Below are 16,575 nucleotides of genomic sequence, written 5' to 3'. Positions count from 1 at the left end.
ACATCTCCTGTAAAAATTAAATAAATGAGATACAATTGACATTTGCACATCCGTCAAGCAATGCTGTAAAAAAGGCTCTCAGCTGCTACTGTCAGGGTTGCTAAGCAACAGGAGCAGCGCGTCGTAGGCTAGACGATCTCAATTAAAGCAGCCTCGGAGAAGATGCAGCCCCTGAATTGGGACACAGCTTTAGTACTCAAGGGCTCTGATGGATGTTATCTTCAGGTGTGATACATATATGTCTGCAGTTAGCTGGAAGATTTTGGTTTGACAAATATTTCAGTTACTGAAGCAACAATGTCTTCAGTTCAGCATTTGAGAGACTTTATCAGGGAGAGACTAACTGCTACAGCTGAAGACATCTCCTCTGAGGCTGAAAAAACGATGGTCCAGTATGAGGAGGAGATCAGCCGCCAGCGCAGACTGCTGGATATCAGCCGGAAACCCGAGACAAAGTTACACATAACAGGTATGTATAACTGCGATGATCATGCAGGACCCTGATCAGAGCTCAGTTTTAGGCTAATAGAGTAAAATCAAGGTGCAGCTAAAAAAATATATATATATATACACACAAATGTAAACTTTTAGCATTAAACACTGAGTAAGGCGCAGAGAAAGTCACTTTTGAGGTTAAAATGTGAGACAAAACTTGTGCCACAGCTGGCTGACAGCTTGATCTCTCTGTCCCTTACCCTGTGTGTCCTGAGGCAGGAGTCTTCTGCTCCTCACCACCCATCTTCATCCTTTGAGATGTGTTTAGTGATCAAAATCACCGCCTAATCAGGGCCAAGCTCCCTGCAAGACGACCCTGTGTCTCCCATCACTCTCGTCTCTTTTAAACAAACAAATCGATTCGACTTAAATGTAAGTTTTATTTTCAAAATTTACCCTGTTAAATAAGTGAAACTGCAATAGGTTTATGTGACCAAAAATAATCATGATTATGAATTTTGCTGCAAGCTTTTGCAGCAGCTTTAGCTCAGACTAAAATGATTCAGCTGTGTGGAGGAAATCTGGGGGGAAAAAGCGCACTTCCAAAGTCTTTGAGTCTTTCATTAAAGCTGCAGAAGGACCAGCATGAACAGACACACAAAGCATTTTGTGCAGGCTGGATAACGAAGAACTGCACTCTGAGAGACAGTTATTGAGTGAGCCTTCCTGATAAAGAAAGACCGACCTTGAGACTGAATGAAAAGAGCTACAATGAGCAAACTGGTTCAGACTGGCTGCATACTTACTTCCTGTACACATAAACTGTGGAAAATTACAAAGTAATAAATAATAATAATAAATAATATATAATGTAAATATAAATAATATTTTGGAAGCTTCTATGGAGATGACCATATATCACACCTCTTTCCTTAATATTAGTCATTTAGTTTGAGTCATAGTCATAAGTCTCATTACACGACATGACATCACACAGCTCTACACCTGAATCAGATTCATTATATGTTGATAAACCTCTTGAGCTGTAGCATCTCTTTGTAGAAGGGGTCAAAACAAAAATTCATGCACCAAATGATAAGAAAACAATACATACTATGCACAACTAACACAGAACGAATAAGACAAGCAAACAGAAAACAAAAGGTCACAAGACAAATAAATAAAATGATAGCTTTTTACAAAGCAACGATAAACAAATGAACACTGATGAACTTAATGAAAATATATGTAGTCTGGTTTGAGCAACAAAACATGTTTGAATAAGTAAAAAGCTAACATGGAGCAGAAATTTGAAATATTTAAAGGTAGTATTTCACACAGAAAGAGCCAAAAAAATAAAATCTTTGATCCAAACACCCTCAGATACACAATGGACATTAATGATGACACTATAGAGAGAAATTACACAGTTTGTCCAAACATACACAAAAAGGGCTTGCAAACAAAAAATATTCATTACAACTAAAAATACAACAAATGTAGCTCATTTCCCAACACAAGACTCATAGGCCTTTAGATAGACCATAGATCAGGTTGGTAGAGATCATTAGAACACACTATAAAATAATTTAAAATACCCCAAATGTCAGACTAGTTAGTCAAGTGTGGCTAATGTTATAAGTGCTAACAAGCAAGCCTACTTTTTTTCACAGGTCCACACATCTTAATGTGGTTAAACATTACTCCTGTTTAGTTATATGCAGGACTGTACTGGGGCATAAACCCAGGCTATGAGCCTGAAATATTTGCTTTTTAGGGCTGTCATTATATCTGATTTTCTTCAGTTTACATGTTACACGGTGTATTTGCTAGCCAAAGGTATCACTGCTTTATTTCGCAGGGTGAGAATGTTTACTGAGAGATAGAGAAAGATGTAAGAACAAGACAGGTTGAATTCTGTTTTTGTGAAATGAACACTGACTTTGTGTTATTCAAATGTTTGGTAACTCATCTACAATGTGGGATACAGCAAACAAGCAATTCAATTTATGTTGTTTTCCCATTGCTTGTTATGTTTTCTACATAACAGATGAGTACTATTCTTCCATCCATCCACTTATCTGAAGTTAGGTCAGTAAGCTAAGCACACTTTTCCAGACATTCCTCTCCAACTGAGGGATCCTGTGGAACTGGATCATCTAGCCTGGGAATGCCAGGCTAGATGAGTAATTTTTATGTCTCCAGCAGGTTTCTGGGCATGACCAGAACACCTGCAAAGGGAGGTGCCCACGAGGCATCCTCGAACCATCTGAACTCACTCCTTTCAACGTGCAGGTTTACGCTTTGTATACGAACCCATATATAATATAATTTTAGAAATCACATTGAACAATCCACTAAAAAGTAATAACTGACTAAAGAAAATAACAGAATGCACCTCAGCAGGTCAATGTTATGATGGTGAGTTCATGGATGACATGAAGGCAGCTTCTTTATGGCAGCGGACGAAGACAAAGAAAACAAAGGGGGAACTCGGTCAGCTTTAGTTTTCCAAGTATTCTACTTTATCAACTTGCTGAGCATTTTCTTTTTCACGTTGTTGAAGCCAGGACTGAAGATCCAGAACATTAAGATCACATGCAGTTGACTTCTAAACTGGAAACAAAAACTGACTTATGCAAACTGGAATTAATAGGATTGACTTTTGAAGCAAACAGGTCAGGTTTAATATTTTGAATGACATACCATACTGTTTTTAGTGTTTTCCTGTCATAACATTAGGAAGCTTTTTTCTTGTGTCCTTTTGTTCCTTCAGCAATCCCACAACAACATGAATGTAAGGAAGAGGAGGGTCTCCTCCAGCAGGTCTGCATCCCGGAGAGGAACTCCAGTCTTGATCAGGAGGACCCAGGGCATCCAGAGATTAAAGAGGAACCAGAGGAACTCTACACCAGTCAAGAGGGAGAGCACCTTATACTGAAAGAGGAGACTGATACCTTTATGGTGACTTCTACTTGTGAGGAAAGTGAACCAAACAGTGACCAGCTCCTTTCTCACAACTGTCCTGAACCGGAGAGCAGAGACGAGGAAGAAAGCACGTATGTGGACTCAGGATCGACTAGATGTGCAGATCTGTTGAGACATCAAATAGACAGAAGTCATATTAGCAGAGTAAATGACTCTCAGGCTTTAGACAGCCAGTGTAAAACTGATACAAGTAGAAAGTCTGTAAAATGTGACACTTGTGGAAAAACCTTTCAGTGTAAATCCAACCTGACTAAACATCTGAGAACACACACAGGTGAAAAGCCACATTCCTGTAGCATCTGTGGAAAAGGATTTAGTCAGATGGCAAACTTGAAAACACACATGAGAATTCACACGGGCGAGAAGCCACATTCTTGCAACACCTGTGGGAAGAGATTCAGTCACATGATAACTTTGAAAACTCACGTGCAAAATCACACAGGTGACAAGCCGCATTCTTGTAGCACCTGCGGGAAAAGATTCAGTCGTATGATACACTTGAAAACTCACATGAGAATTCATACAGGTGAGAGGCCGCATTCGTGTAGCACCTGTGGTAAAAGATTCAGTCAGAAATCAACACTGGAAACTCATGTAAGAATCCACACAGGTGAGAAGCCACATTCTTGTGCGATCTGTGGGAAAAGATTTAGTCAGATGGCAAATCTGAAACGACACATGGGAATTCATACTGGTTAAAGATCACGAATGAGTGAGAGCTGTCAGACATGGCAGTGTGCCGGTGATAGAGCCCACACTGGTGACAAACCAAATCACTGCAACAACTAAGGGAAAATGTGACCTCATATTCAGGTTGAGACGTGTACAGAACTCTCAGAATTGTTTATTTGGCTAATTATTATGACGCATTGGAACCTTTTTTTATTGTACTTTAAAAAAAAAAAAATTTGTGGCGTGGTGACCAGAGAACAAAACAGTTTGTTCTTTGGGTTGGCGAACGTTTCCTGGCTGATGTCTGTGCTTACATGCCGAATACTATCCGAGAACTATTCAGCATGTACCTGGGCTACTTAGGGTCCCCAACACTCAACATAAGAAGTGAAACAAAACCTGCAGGGGTGTGATTGAAGGGAATAGCCTGTCCAGTCTAAATCCAAGCAGTGCTTTGTCGGGCTTCTGTGATAGTCCTACTTTATTCATAATCAACACCATCTTCAAACAAGTGTGTCTATGAGTGCACATCGCACCTGAGCCATAGATTGCTGATCAATTTTGTAATCATATAGTCAGGTCTGCAGCTGTATGTTCTGAACTGTCAGGTTATGAGTTGTCAGTTGATCATTAGCTAGTGGTGAGTTGGAGGAAGTGGTGGGGAAGGATGCCAGAACGACCTTGCATACCCATACTGTAGATGTGCTGAAAGCATCTGGTAGAGGTTCCAGTTCACAAGATCTTCAACTCTGAGAGCTTTAACTGCATTCTGATGAAAGCTAGGGACATTGACTCTGAATGGACCGTTTCACGTGTTTTTCCGTCTCGGAGTAGAGCTCCTACTCCCCAAATATCGAAAGGAGATGTTTAAGGTGGTTTTTGCATATAACCAGAAAGTGTCCAGTGTGAAGTGTTCTGGGCACTGCAGGATGTGGCCCCAGGAGAAACAATGGGGAGATTATATCTCTCAGCTGGTTTGGGAACTTATTGGTGTCCCTTAGGAAAAACTAGAGGAGGTGGCTGGAAAACTCTGTACTCTGGGTATCTCTGCTTATATCTGCTGCTATACTTGCTGCTGTGACCTAGAAATGGATTACCTGTCCAACTGTCAAAAATTACAACTCTGGTTCTTTGAAAGTAAAATGTAAAGAAAAGAGGGGTGCTCAAGACATTTGCACAGTACTGGTAACTGGTTTTGTTTTACCTCTATTTTAATTTTCTACTGTATTTTTTATTTTTTTTATATATAGTCAATTTTGTTGTACAGTACTTTGTGATTACATGTCTGTGAAAAGTGCTATGTAAATAAATTTACTGACTGTAGTTAATCAGCTAAGTTAATGAATGGATTTTTCTTCCTTTGCTTCATTTTTTAATCTGCTCAGTTTCTTTTTATTTGTTTTAGTTTTACAGATTTGGGTGAAATTCGTTTTAGAGTTTTGACATTATATTATTATTAAAATCTGAGAGTGTTTTGACAGAAACACTGATGGAAACTGTGGGAAACATTTCAGCATCATTAAACCAGTGTGTCAGCTCTTGGGAGCAAAATTACAACAACAACATAATAAGAAAAATAAAATGATTTCAATCATTTTTTTTTCTTTCAACTGCTCCCTTTAGGGGTCGCCAGAGTGACTCATCTTCCAATATATCACACAGTTTCTAGCACCCTCTTTAGTTATGCCAGCCCTCTTCGTCTTTTTCTTCACTACATCCACAATGTATAACTTCAGTAGTGTTTGTAGTAATCATTACAACACTTCATCATCCTCCCACAAAATTTGTATTCAGTTGACTTTAGTTTTCAAATGCCACAGACATGAGATGTTGGTTTTCTACGGTCTTAAACTGAGCTATCTTTTAAAATCTGAATTGTACAAAGCTTCTGAATATTTTAGGATTTTGATAAGTATAAGTTAGCTACTGAGTTGTATAAAACTGCCCCCACACATCCAGACTCACTAAAACGTTTGGCCTTTGAACAAAAAAATCTGTATTTTTTTTTATACTTTTCATCCTTTTTGATTGATTTCACTTTGCTTGTGTTTTACTTTCTATAAATGAAATCTGTCATCATTAGGGATGGGAGTCACAAACTGGTTCCCAACAGTTAAATTCCTTGGATTTGTTAATCTCCTTGCCTGTTGATTCTGCTCATCAGTTCCACTCACACTTGCTACAGTTTAAGATAAGATACCTTTATTAGTCCCACGAGTGGGAAATTTCATGTTAAGGCTGCCGACCTATTGCACGCAATGGCGGCGCCATCTTACCCTCCGACAATACATACATTACACAAAAACATCACATGGGGAAGACAGGTCAGAGAGGTATAACAATGGAAAATGCACCACATGAGGAAAGATAAGGAGAAAAAAAAAATAACTCTCCCCAGACTGAGCTCCAACAGGGAGATCAGTTTGAGAACAGAAAAACCCACCTCTGCACAGAGTGTACCAGATTAGGAAAATACGGTGCAGTCTGCAGAGTGGATATGGACATAACCTTTATTTTTATTGCACAAAAGGATGAGATGATACCAGAGGTATAATTCAAATGCTGCAGCACAAAACTCATCCTTAGCTGATGGCAATGGCACCTAGCATTGTCTTCTGCTGCTGCAGGCGATTGCCTTCAAAGAGGAACATGTTATATGTTCAGAGATGCTCTTCTGCTTGCCTTAGTTTGTAACAAGCGGCTACTTGAGTCATTGTTGCCTTCAAAAGTGCTCAAAGTACTCTGGCCATTCTCCTCTGACCTCTGACATCAACAAAAAATGTTCACCCAGAAAACTTCAGCTTGCTAGACTTTTTTAGACCGTTCTCTGTAGACCTTAGATGTGGTTGTGATAGAAAATCCAATAGATCAGCAAGTTTCTGAAATACTCAGACTGGACCGTCTGACCACAGCACTTTCACAGGCACTTTGTAGGGTGAAACATTTCTATATTGATGGGACTGGACTGCAGCAGGATCATAGAATATTTCAGGAGTATGAAAATGGTGTGAGTCATGCATTTTGGCCATCAAAGCCAGTCAGTCTTAACCAAGCTGAACATCTTTCATGATTCATGATTTCATAATTATCTTTTGAATGACGTAAAATAAAGTGATCTTAACAATTTCGTCAAAACTCTAAAAAAAGACTTTTTTTTTTTTCCATTTCATTTGTTGTTCAGATTTTAAGAGACTTGCAGAATCAATACCGTGAAAGACTGAAGCTGTTCTGAGGGCACATGGTACACAAAAACCTCATGAAGAAGTTTTTTTCCTTTAATTTGTCACCTGTCTGTATCTCACTGCTCCAGTTTTGATATCTTTGTGGATAACGGTGTCTGAGCCTGTTCGGTCAGAAAATATTGTTCATGACATGATACTAAAATAATTTAATTAACTATGTGTCTTTTTAAAAAAAATATTACATTTACATCCAATAAAGGCATGGGCTCTATATTCTCACATGACACATGGTCTATTTCTGTCAAAAGTTACCTTTTATATAAATGGCACACAGGAATAGACAGAAAAAGCAGCGATGTCTGCACTGGGATGAAGGAAAAGAAGCTAAAATTATTTTAGCAGACTTAAACAAGTTTTGAAAAAAATGTGAAACAAGCTCTGTTATAAGAAGTGTTCAGCAAGCATTTCTCCTCTTCCTGAAATGAATCACACCCTTCGTCTTCTTCCTGCTCTCTAACTCAAGACTTCCTTTCTGTCAACATGTTTCCATGTTCCCTCCCCTTTCGATCTGCAGTTTGAAGATGAATGTCACAAACATGCTGACACGGAAGAGCTCACAGGCCCGATTCACTACAGATACATGCTGGTAAATCAGAGCTCAGACTAGTGTCAGTCATACGGAAGTGAAACTTGCAAAGTCGCTGACACTGAGAGGAGAAATGGCGGAGAAAGGAGTTCAGCTGGACCGAGAAACCTTCTCTTGTTCGATCTGTTTGGATCTACTGAAGGATCCGGTGACTATTCCCTGTGGACACAGCTACTGCATGAACTGTATTAATGGCTTTTGGGATGGAGAGGAAGAGAAGAAAATCTACAGCTGCCCTCAGTGCAGACAGACTTTCACACCGAGGCCTGTCCTGGTGAAAAACACCATGTTAGCAGATTTAGTGGAGGAGCTGAAGAAGACTGGACTCCAAGCTGCTCCTGCTGATCACTGCTATGCTGGACCTGAAGATGTGGCCTGTGATGCCTGCACTGGCATGAAGCTAAAAGCTGTGAAATCCTGTATGATGTGTTTGGTTTCTTACTGTGAGAAACACCTTCAGCCTCATTATGATGTGGCTCCATTAAAGAAACACAAGCTGGTGGAGCCCTCCAAGAAGCTCCAGGAGAACATCTGCTCTCGTCATGATAGGTGATGAAGATGTTCTGCCGTACTGATCAGCAGAGTATCTGTTATCTCTGCTCTGTGGATGAACATAAAGGCCACGACACAGTCTCAGCTGCAGCAGAAAGGACTGAGAGGCAGAGAGAGCTGGAGGTGAGTCGACAAAACATCCAGCAGAGAATCCAGGACAGAGAGAAAGATGTGAAGCTGCTTCAACAGGAGGTGGAGGCCATCAATCAGTCTGCTGATCAAACAGTGGAGCACAGTGAGAAGATCTTCACTGAGCTGATCCATCTCATCCAGAAAAGAAGCTCTGATGTGAAGCAGCAGATCAGATCCCAGCAGGAAACTGAAGTGAGTCGAGTCAAAGAGCTTCAGGAGAAGCTGGAGCAGGAGATCACTGAGCTGAAGAGGAAAGATGCTGAGCTGAAGCAGCTCTCACACACAGAGGATTACATCCAGTTTCTACACAACTACCCCTCACTGTCAGCACTCAGTGAGTCTACAGACTCATCCAGCATCAATATCCGTCCTCTGAGCTACTTTGAGGATGTGACAGCAGCTGTGTCAGAGGTCAGAGATAAACTACAGGACATTCTGAGAGAGGAATGGACAAACATCTCACTGACAGTCACTGAAGTGGATGCCTCCCCGTCAGATCCACCAGAGCCAAAGACCAGAGCTGGATTCTTAAAATATTCGCGTAACATCACACTGGATCCAAACACAGCAAACACACAGCTGTTATTATCAGAGAGGAACAGAAAAATTACATTTGTGAAATATCAGCAGTCTTATCCTGATCATCCAAACAGATTCAGATATTGTTATCAAGTCCTGGGTAGAGAACGTCTGACTGGACGTTGTTACTGGGAGGTGGAGAGGAAAGGGCGAGTTTATGTAGCAGTCGCATACAAGAACATTAGCAGAGCAGGGTGTGGAAAAGTGTGTGGATTTGGTCGTAATGACAAATCTTGGTCACTAGATTGTTCCAAAAACAGTTACACATTTTGGCATAACAACACTGAAACTCCAATTTCAGGTCATGGTTCCTCCAGAGTAGGAGTGTACCTGGATCACAGAGCAGGTATTTTGTCTTTCTATAAAGTCTCTGAAACTATGACTCTCCTCCACAGAGTTCAGACCACATTCCCTAAGCCGCTTTATGCTGGACTTTGGTTTTACAATAATTATGGAGATATTGCTGAGTTCATCAAACTGAAATAGACTGAACTCGTTCATATTGTTGTGGGTTTAAATTGGAGTGGATCTTTCACTTGAGCTAGAATTTTTGGGATCGGCCCGAGTTTCGCCTTAATGTGTCATGCATTGTGTAGTATACATGGAGTAACGAGAAGAGAGTAACACCTCACAACCAGTTCCCGATCAGCAATCATATGGTCACAAGAAAGTCAAACCTTTTTGAAATCCTGGTCGCCCCTCGTGAGAGTATCCACTGTTGAAGCAGTGCCACAAGCCAATTTAACGCAACCTCTCACACTGCGCATGCCCAAACACAGCGTGTGATCTAGACAAAGGCTGCGGACGCCTAACTTGTAGAACTTTGGCAAGTTCATCCGAGCCTTTTCAATGTGGCCTCACAAAATTATCACGACCACAACAACCGTGAAGAGCTAGATGGACTTTGCTGCTCAGTTATGTTTTCATTAGCAATTTAGAAAAGTTGTTGGTGGTGGTGTGTGTGTGTGTGTGTGTGTGTGTGTGTGTGTGTGTGTGTGTGTGTGTGTGTGTGTGTGTGTGTGTGTGTGTGTGTGTGTGTGTGTCAGCGAAGGAGAGCGAGAGACAGATTTTGTGTCATATATTAGCTAAATAATATAACCTTTGGTAACACAAAATGTTACCAAGCTAAAATTTGGACGCACACTGTGAGCACGCAGGTCGCATCGGGGCGTATAATGTGAGAACGATGACCTACGAACTTCTAACCCCTGCGATTCAGTGGTACAGTTTGAGCAGGAGCTGAATACTGCGACTGAAAAACACAGTGTATTCCCAGCTTTAGATGTTATAATCCTATACCTTTGATAATTGCAATCAATGATAACTCCATGCATTGTTTTTAATGTTTAGCATGTGAACAAAGTGAAGGTTTTTACTATAAATAACTTTTTGTTCAGTTTTTCTCCCGAAACACCTGAAATACTTTCAATTCAATTTAAATTCAATTCAATTTTATTTATATAGTACCAAATCACAACAAAGGCTGATTCAAGCCACTTAACCTCAAGGACTAACTGTAATATATAAACATAAAAATATAGAGCACACTCTTGTGTTGCAGTTGAAGTTCCTTTGAGAATTTCAGGTCCAAGGTGTTGGTTTTCTTTTTAACAACAGTTTAATGAGTAGCCCATATAAAGTCTTTGTGTATTCGGAGGTATTTAAAGCTGTCCACTGTTTCCACAGTTGAGTTATTCATGAGTACTGGCAGATGAATGCTCCTCCACGTTCATGTAATTCACAATAACCTCCTTTCTTTCTGAGATATTCAGGCATAAATGCTTGTTTTGGCAATAATTTTCCAGGGCTGTCTCATCAGCAAGTGAACTCAATCCCGAAAACCTCTCAGTTATGTTATTAGCTCTTTTTTACCCCAAGCTGTCACGGGTGTAGAGTGAGTGTAGGAATGGGTTCAGAGCACAGCCCCTTGTCTGTTATTTGTACAGTACTTAGTGATTATATGTCTGTACAAATCATTTTATAAATAGACATACTGAGGTTTAATCAGCTGTGTCACCAGATGAATCAATAAAGGGATTTTCTCTTCATTTTTAAATCTGCTCATTTTATTTCTATTTGTTTTAATTTTACAGATATGGGTGAAATTCTTTCTAGATAATTATTTTCTGACATTTTGAGAGTTTTGGACATAAACACTGATGCAGTGTTTAGAGACAAGCAGGAAACCTCAGTCGAAGACTCCTGGTCAGGGTTTCTGACTGCACAACAAAGTATATGCCAATAAAAGACAATTAATGTCAGCTTGACAGTCATACATGTTATAAGAAACAACAAGCTATCACAAACAATAGATAATAGTTTACAACACACAAAGCTCAGCAGCACTAAATTAAAGTTATCAGAGCATATCAGACTGTAAATTCTGCCATCAGAGTATTTAATTGTCTGCCATAGCTGCAGAAGTGTTAAACACACATCTCTTGGCTTCCTGTAATGAGTCACTGCCCCATAAGGCCCTTCCCCCCCCTCCCGCTCTCTGACTCAGCACCTCCTGTCTGTCCTCATGTTCACTTGTTCCCTCCCCTTCTTATCTCAACTTTGTAGATGGGTGTAAGCAACATGTGGCAATCTGTAAGAGCTCACAGGTCCACATTCACAGCAGCAACACATGTTGTTTAGATCAGAGCTCAGACTAGTTTCATTTTTAAGGAAGTGAAACTCACAAAGTCACTGACACTGAGAGGAGAAATGGCGCAGAAAGGAGTTCAGCTGGACCAAGAAACTTTCTCTTGTTCGATCTGTTTGGATCTGCTGAAGGATCCAGTGACTATTCCCTGTGGACACAGCTACTGCATGAAGTGTATTAATGGCTTTTGGGATGGAGAGGACGAGAAGAAAATCTACAGCTGCCCTCAGTGCAGACAGACTTTCACAGCGAGGCCTGTCCTGGTGAAAAACACCATGTTAGCAGTTTTAGTGGAGGAGCTGAAGAAGACTGGACTCCAAGCTGCTCCTGCTGATCACTGCTATGCTGGACCTGAAGATGTGGCCTGTGATTTCTGCACTGGCATGAAGCTAAAAGCTGTGAAATCCTGTCTAGTGTGTTTGGTTTCTTACTGTGAGAAACACCTTCAGCCTCATTATGATGTTGCTCCACTAAAGAAACACAAGCTGGTGGAGCCCTCCAAGAAGCTCCAGGAGAACGTCTGCTCTCGTCATGATGAGGTGATGAAGATGTTCTGCCGTACTGATCAGCAGAGTATCTGTTATCTCTGCCCTGTGGATGAACATAAAGGCCACGACACAGTCTCAGCTGCAGCAGAAAGGACTGAGAGGCAGAGAGAGCTGGAGGTGAGTCGACAAAACATCCAGCAGAGAATCCAGGACAGAGAGAAAGATGTGAAGCTGCTTCAACAGGAGGTGGAGGCCATCAATCAGTCTGCTGATCAAACAGTGGAGCACAGTGAGAAGATCTTCACTGAGCTGATCCATCTCATCCAGAAAAGAAGCTCTGATGTGAAGCAGCAGATCAGATCCCAGCAGGAAACTGAATTGAGTCGAGTCAAAGAGCTTCAGGAGAAGCTGGAGCAGGAGATCACTGAGCTGAAGAGGAAAGATGCTGAGCTGAAGCAGCTCTCACACACAGAGGATCACATCCAGTTTCTACACAACTACCCCTCACTGTCAGCACTCAGTGAGTCTACAGACTCATCCAGCATCAATATCCGTCCTCTGAGCTACTTTGAGGATGTGACAGCAGCTGTGTCAGAGGTCAGAGATAAACTACAGGACATTCTGAGAGAGGAATGGACAAACATCTCACTGACAGTCACTGAAGTGGATGTTTTACTATCACAACCAGAGCCAAAGACCAGAGATAGATTCTTAAAATATTCATGTGAAATTACACTGGACCCAAACACAGCACACACACAGCTGTTATTATCAGAGGACAACAGAAGAGTCACATTATTGTTTTATCATGAGTCTTATTTTGATCATCCATACAGATTCACTTCTTATAAACAGGTCGTTAGTAGAGAGAGTCTAAATGAACGTTGTTACTGGGAAGTGTTGAGGAGAGGAAGAGGAGTTATTGTAGCAGTAGCATCTAAAAATATCAGGACAGCACAGGATGAATGTTGGTTTGGGCACGATGACCAATCCTGGGCATTAGAGTGTTGCAACAAAAACAGTTATACATTTTGGCACAACAACATCCAAACTCCTGTCTCAGGTCCTCGTTCCTCCAGAGTAGGAGTGTACCTGGATCACAGAGCAGGTATTTTGTCCTTCTACAGCGTCTCTGAAACCATGACTCTCCTCCACAGAGTCCAAACCACATTCACTCAGCCGCTCTATGCTGGACTGAGTCTTTACTATAATTATGGAGATATTGCTGAGTTCGTCACACTGAAATAGACTAAAGTCTTTCATATTGTGGGTTTAAATCTGTATTTTAGTTTCATCATTGTTGTGACATTTTGGCTGTGCACAGAGATCAGCTGTAAATCAATCATTATGGGTGTTACCCCAACATCTTCTAGATGTTGAATGATGTTATTGAGTGTTTTATAACGAGCTGTTCCTAAGTCTGTTTAGCCATGGAGGCTATGACTGCTCATGATCATTTTCATCTACAAAAACATTTCACTGCATAAAAAGAGCTGATCTCTAAATGAGTAGTGATCATCACTTTATACACTTGGAAAGAAATGTATAACTGGAAGACTAACTTTTCTGGGGGGTAAGTCATGACAAATGAGGTATTATGAAACTCTAGTTTTAAGGAGTAATCAAGATGAGATTGTCCGTTGTTTTTAAAATTCACTACATGAAGAAATTTAATATTATTTTAATTACAAATAAAACGTTGAAAAAAACGTTTTATTTTCTGTCTTCATTCCAGGGTCTCAGTCAAGTATGATAGGAAAAGTGCTAAAATAATCTTGAGGGAATAACTGAAGAAATCTTCCTCCTAAAACCCCACAAAGTTCATGTTTAGACCAGAGGAAGATTCATCAGTCAATCTCGTACTTGTTGATTTTTAAAGCAATGTTTTTTTTTCTTTCAATCAGTATATAGAGAAGTTTTTTTAATATGGGTCATCATGGACAAAGTTATTAAACATTTTAAAGCACTGAAGTGTTTTATTTCTTATTTATAAACTGCAAACTTATCAGTTTTTCCCATGGTCTCTCAGTGCAGCATCAGCATTACTGGTTGTGACTCACAGCCTCTCCGTGCTAGATTTTTCTTCTCTTCAGTCAGATATGGACTGCTCTCTTAGCCTGCCGGTGTGAGATTTGTGAATCTCTGGGAGATGAATGATTTGCCCCCCCTTCATTTAACAAAAACACCTCCTTTGTCTTGAAGACATTTCGGCATAGATGGTTGTTTTGGCACTACTTTTCCAGGGTTGTCCCATCTCCTGTCATAGCTATTGGTGAAAATATACGGACATATGTACAAATGTGGATAAAAACAAATCCAAACAAAGAAACAAACCACAAAAAAACCAACAAACAAAACTCTGATCACTGGTGTAAAACAACAGTTACACAGAAAAAATGATCCAAAGGAGACACCTGGTGGACAACGACAGACATGACAACAAGAAAACATTACAACATAAAGTGGCTTGACGTAACTGTTGTTGTGATTTGGCGCCAAATCAATAAAAATGAATTGAATTATATAAAAGAATCAAGTTCTTGTAGAGAACTGGTTTTAAGTGGGTAAATTTGTGGAATTGATCTCATTTTGTGTGCTGCAGGAGGAAAATAGTGGCACAGTCTACAGCTTGGACATGGACATTACTTTTTTTTTTTTTTTTTAAACAAAAGGATAAGCGTGAGATGGTAAAGTGTAAACTGTGTCCAGGACAGAAGCAGCTGCATGATCCTGCTAACACAACTTCGCACAGACAACCTGCACAGATGGCATTTTAACACTAAGCTAGCCAAGAACCCAGAGTGATGTTAAAGCTGAGCAATGCCGACCCCAGCACAGCAGCCAGACTCTGAACTTCAACAGGTAACAAACGTGTAACCAGTCAGGTTGCAGCCTTCGTTTCTATCTGTTCTTGTTTCTAAAGTAGAATTCACAGTGGTTTGATTGCTTTAAAAAATTCTTGCGGTGGTTTTCATCTTTGCATTTTGTTGTTGGCTTTGTGTTTGTGATGCCAAGCCACACATGCTAAGCTCCACACCTCACCACTAGTTTGCTTCACTTTAGTTTACTTTGCAGTCCCTACTTTAAATATATTTTATTTATTGTCTATTATATTGTTTCTTTATTAAATTAGTTTACTTTTTCCATCACACCTTACAATGTTTATATGGAGTGCACCCATATCAACACTGCATGGTCAAATTTATGTTTTATGTTTTATTAATAAGTCTTTTTGTTTGAGATACCTGCGGGTTTGGCTTCTCCTTCCTGGTTGGCAAAAGGCTGGGGTATCTGAAGTACTGCTGACAGCCTCATTGGACTGAACAACATGCTTCATTGCCAGGGGGGTGTTTGGAGTTTGCTTAATTGTTTTGCGTTAGGTAGTTATATGGCAGCTATTTTGTTTCCCCCTCGTGTGTCATAGGGTTTAGCTAAGTCAGTATTTAAGTTCCCTCCTGTTACATTTCAGCTTGTTAGTCTTATGGTTCAAAAATGAATGATGTGAAATACATTTAAGACATGATACTTCATACAGGTCAAATATTTCAAGAATAATGTTTCTCAATGTAAAATTGTAAAGAATCTTTAGATAGGATACAACATTTTGTAAACAGGTACCTCAGAACCTGCTGAGCCGTGCCTCTCTTGTACTGTTACATGGATGTAAGCGCACGTCCTTGTAAAATTTTCCACAGTGCTTCTGCTAAATCAACCAAACAAATACATGTACTCTTGCAAATTATAAACAATCCAATTGTTCCTTTAAAAAGCAGCACAAACAGATAACAACAAAGATTGTCGGATCTTTCCAAAGTTCTCATTCCTGCATTTCAGTGCTTCCTGGAAAGAGTTTTGGAGGAATCTACTCTTTATGCTGACAAAGTAGGTCATAAACCTCCTCAGGCCAATGTTGCTGCCTGTTTCTTTGATTGCTGTTTTTAGATTGATTCCGTTCTGCAGTGCTGCATCTGTGACTGATATCATTCCACCCCTGCGCTCTGCAATATTTGATGCATGTGGAGGATTCTGCTGTTTCTGTTGCCCAGGATGGCTACTTGTTTTACATCTTTTATTTCTGTATTGCTCCCTGTGGAAAACATATCTGGATTTTCTTATTGTCCAGATTATCAATTGTGTCTGTGCACTTAGTCTTACATTTGTCGTTGATGTTAACCAGCTCAAAGTAGCCCAGGTCATTGGTGAAGCGACCATCTGTCCGCCACATATATCCCCTTCTCTCCATAAACACAGAGG

The 16,575-nt window shown here is 40.2% G+C and overlaps 3 protein-coding genes and 1 pseudogene across 3 annotated transcripts in view; 3 read left to right on the top strand and 1 right to left on the bottom strand.

Annotated features, from left to right (window-relative positions):
* LOC120744794 (E3 ubiquitin/ISG15 ligase TRIM25-like) overlaps positions 1 to 16,575 on the bottom strand; it is a 188,961-nt gene that overhangs the window by 158,362 nt on the left and 14,024 nt on the right. The window lies entirely within an intron of this gene.
* LOC120744830 (zinc finger protein OZF-like) lies at positions 121 to 5,310 on the top strand. The gene is made up of 2 exons (XM_040049421.1): positions 121 to 469; positions 3,212 to 5,310. The coding sequence occupies exons 1-2, from the start codon at positions 298 to 300 to the stop codon at positions 4,120 to 4,122; spliced, it is 1,083 nt and encodes a 360-aa protein (XP_039905355.1). The 5' UTR covers positions 121 to 297; the 3' UTR covers positions 4,123 to 5,310.
* On the top strand, positions 7,814 to 11,234 carry LOC120744784 (annotated as a pseudogene).
* LOC120744785 (tripartite motif-containing protein 16-like) lies at positions 11,678 to 14,287 on the top strand. Its single transcript, XM_040049348.1, has one exon. It carries the CDS (start codon positions 11,896 to 11,898, stop codon positions 13,567 to 13,569), a length of 1,674 nt encoding a protein of 557 aa, XP_039905282.1. The 5' UTR covers positions 11,678 to 11,895; the 3' UTR covers positions 13,570 to 14,287.

Source organism: Simochromis diagramma, unplaced genomic scaffold, assembly GCF_900408965.1.
Source record: "Simochromis diagramma unplaced genomic scaffold, fSimDia1.1 OVJJ01000355.1, whole genome shotgun sequence".
Taxonomy (NCBI): Eukaryota; Metazoa; Chordata; class Actinopteri; order Cichliformes; family Cichlidae; genus Simochromis; species Simochromis diagramma.
The sequence above is the reverse complement of the archived record's forward strand: the minus strand, read 5'-3'. Positions and strand labels throughout refer to the sequence as shown.

Bases quoted from the DNA above. Each gene is read 5' to 3' on its own strand.
- LOC120744830 (XM_040049421.1), top strand. From the start codon at position 298: ATGTCTTCAGTTCAGCATTTGAGAGACTTTATCAGGGAGAGACTAACT. The intron at 470-3,211 runs GTATGTATAACT...TTGTTCCTTCAG, and splicing joins GACAAAGTTACACATAACAG to CAATCCCACAACAACATGAA.
- LOC120744785 (XM_040049348.1), top strand. From the start codon at position 11,896: ATGGCGCAGAAAGGAGTTCAGCTGGACCAAGAAACTTTCTCTTGTTCG.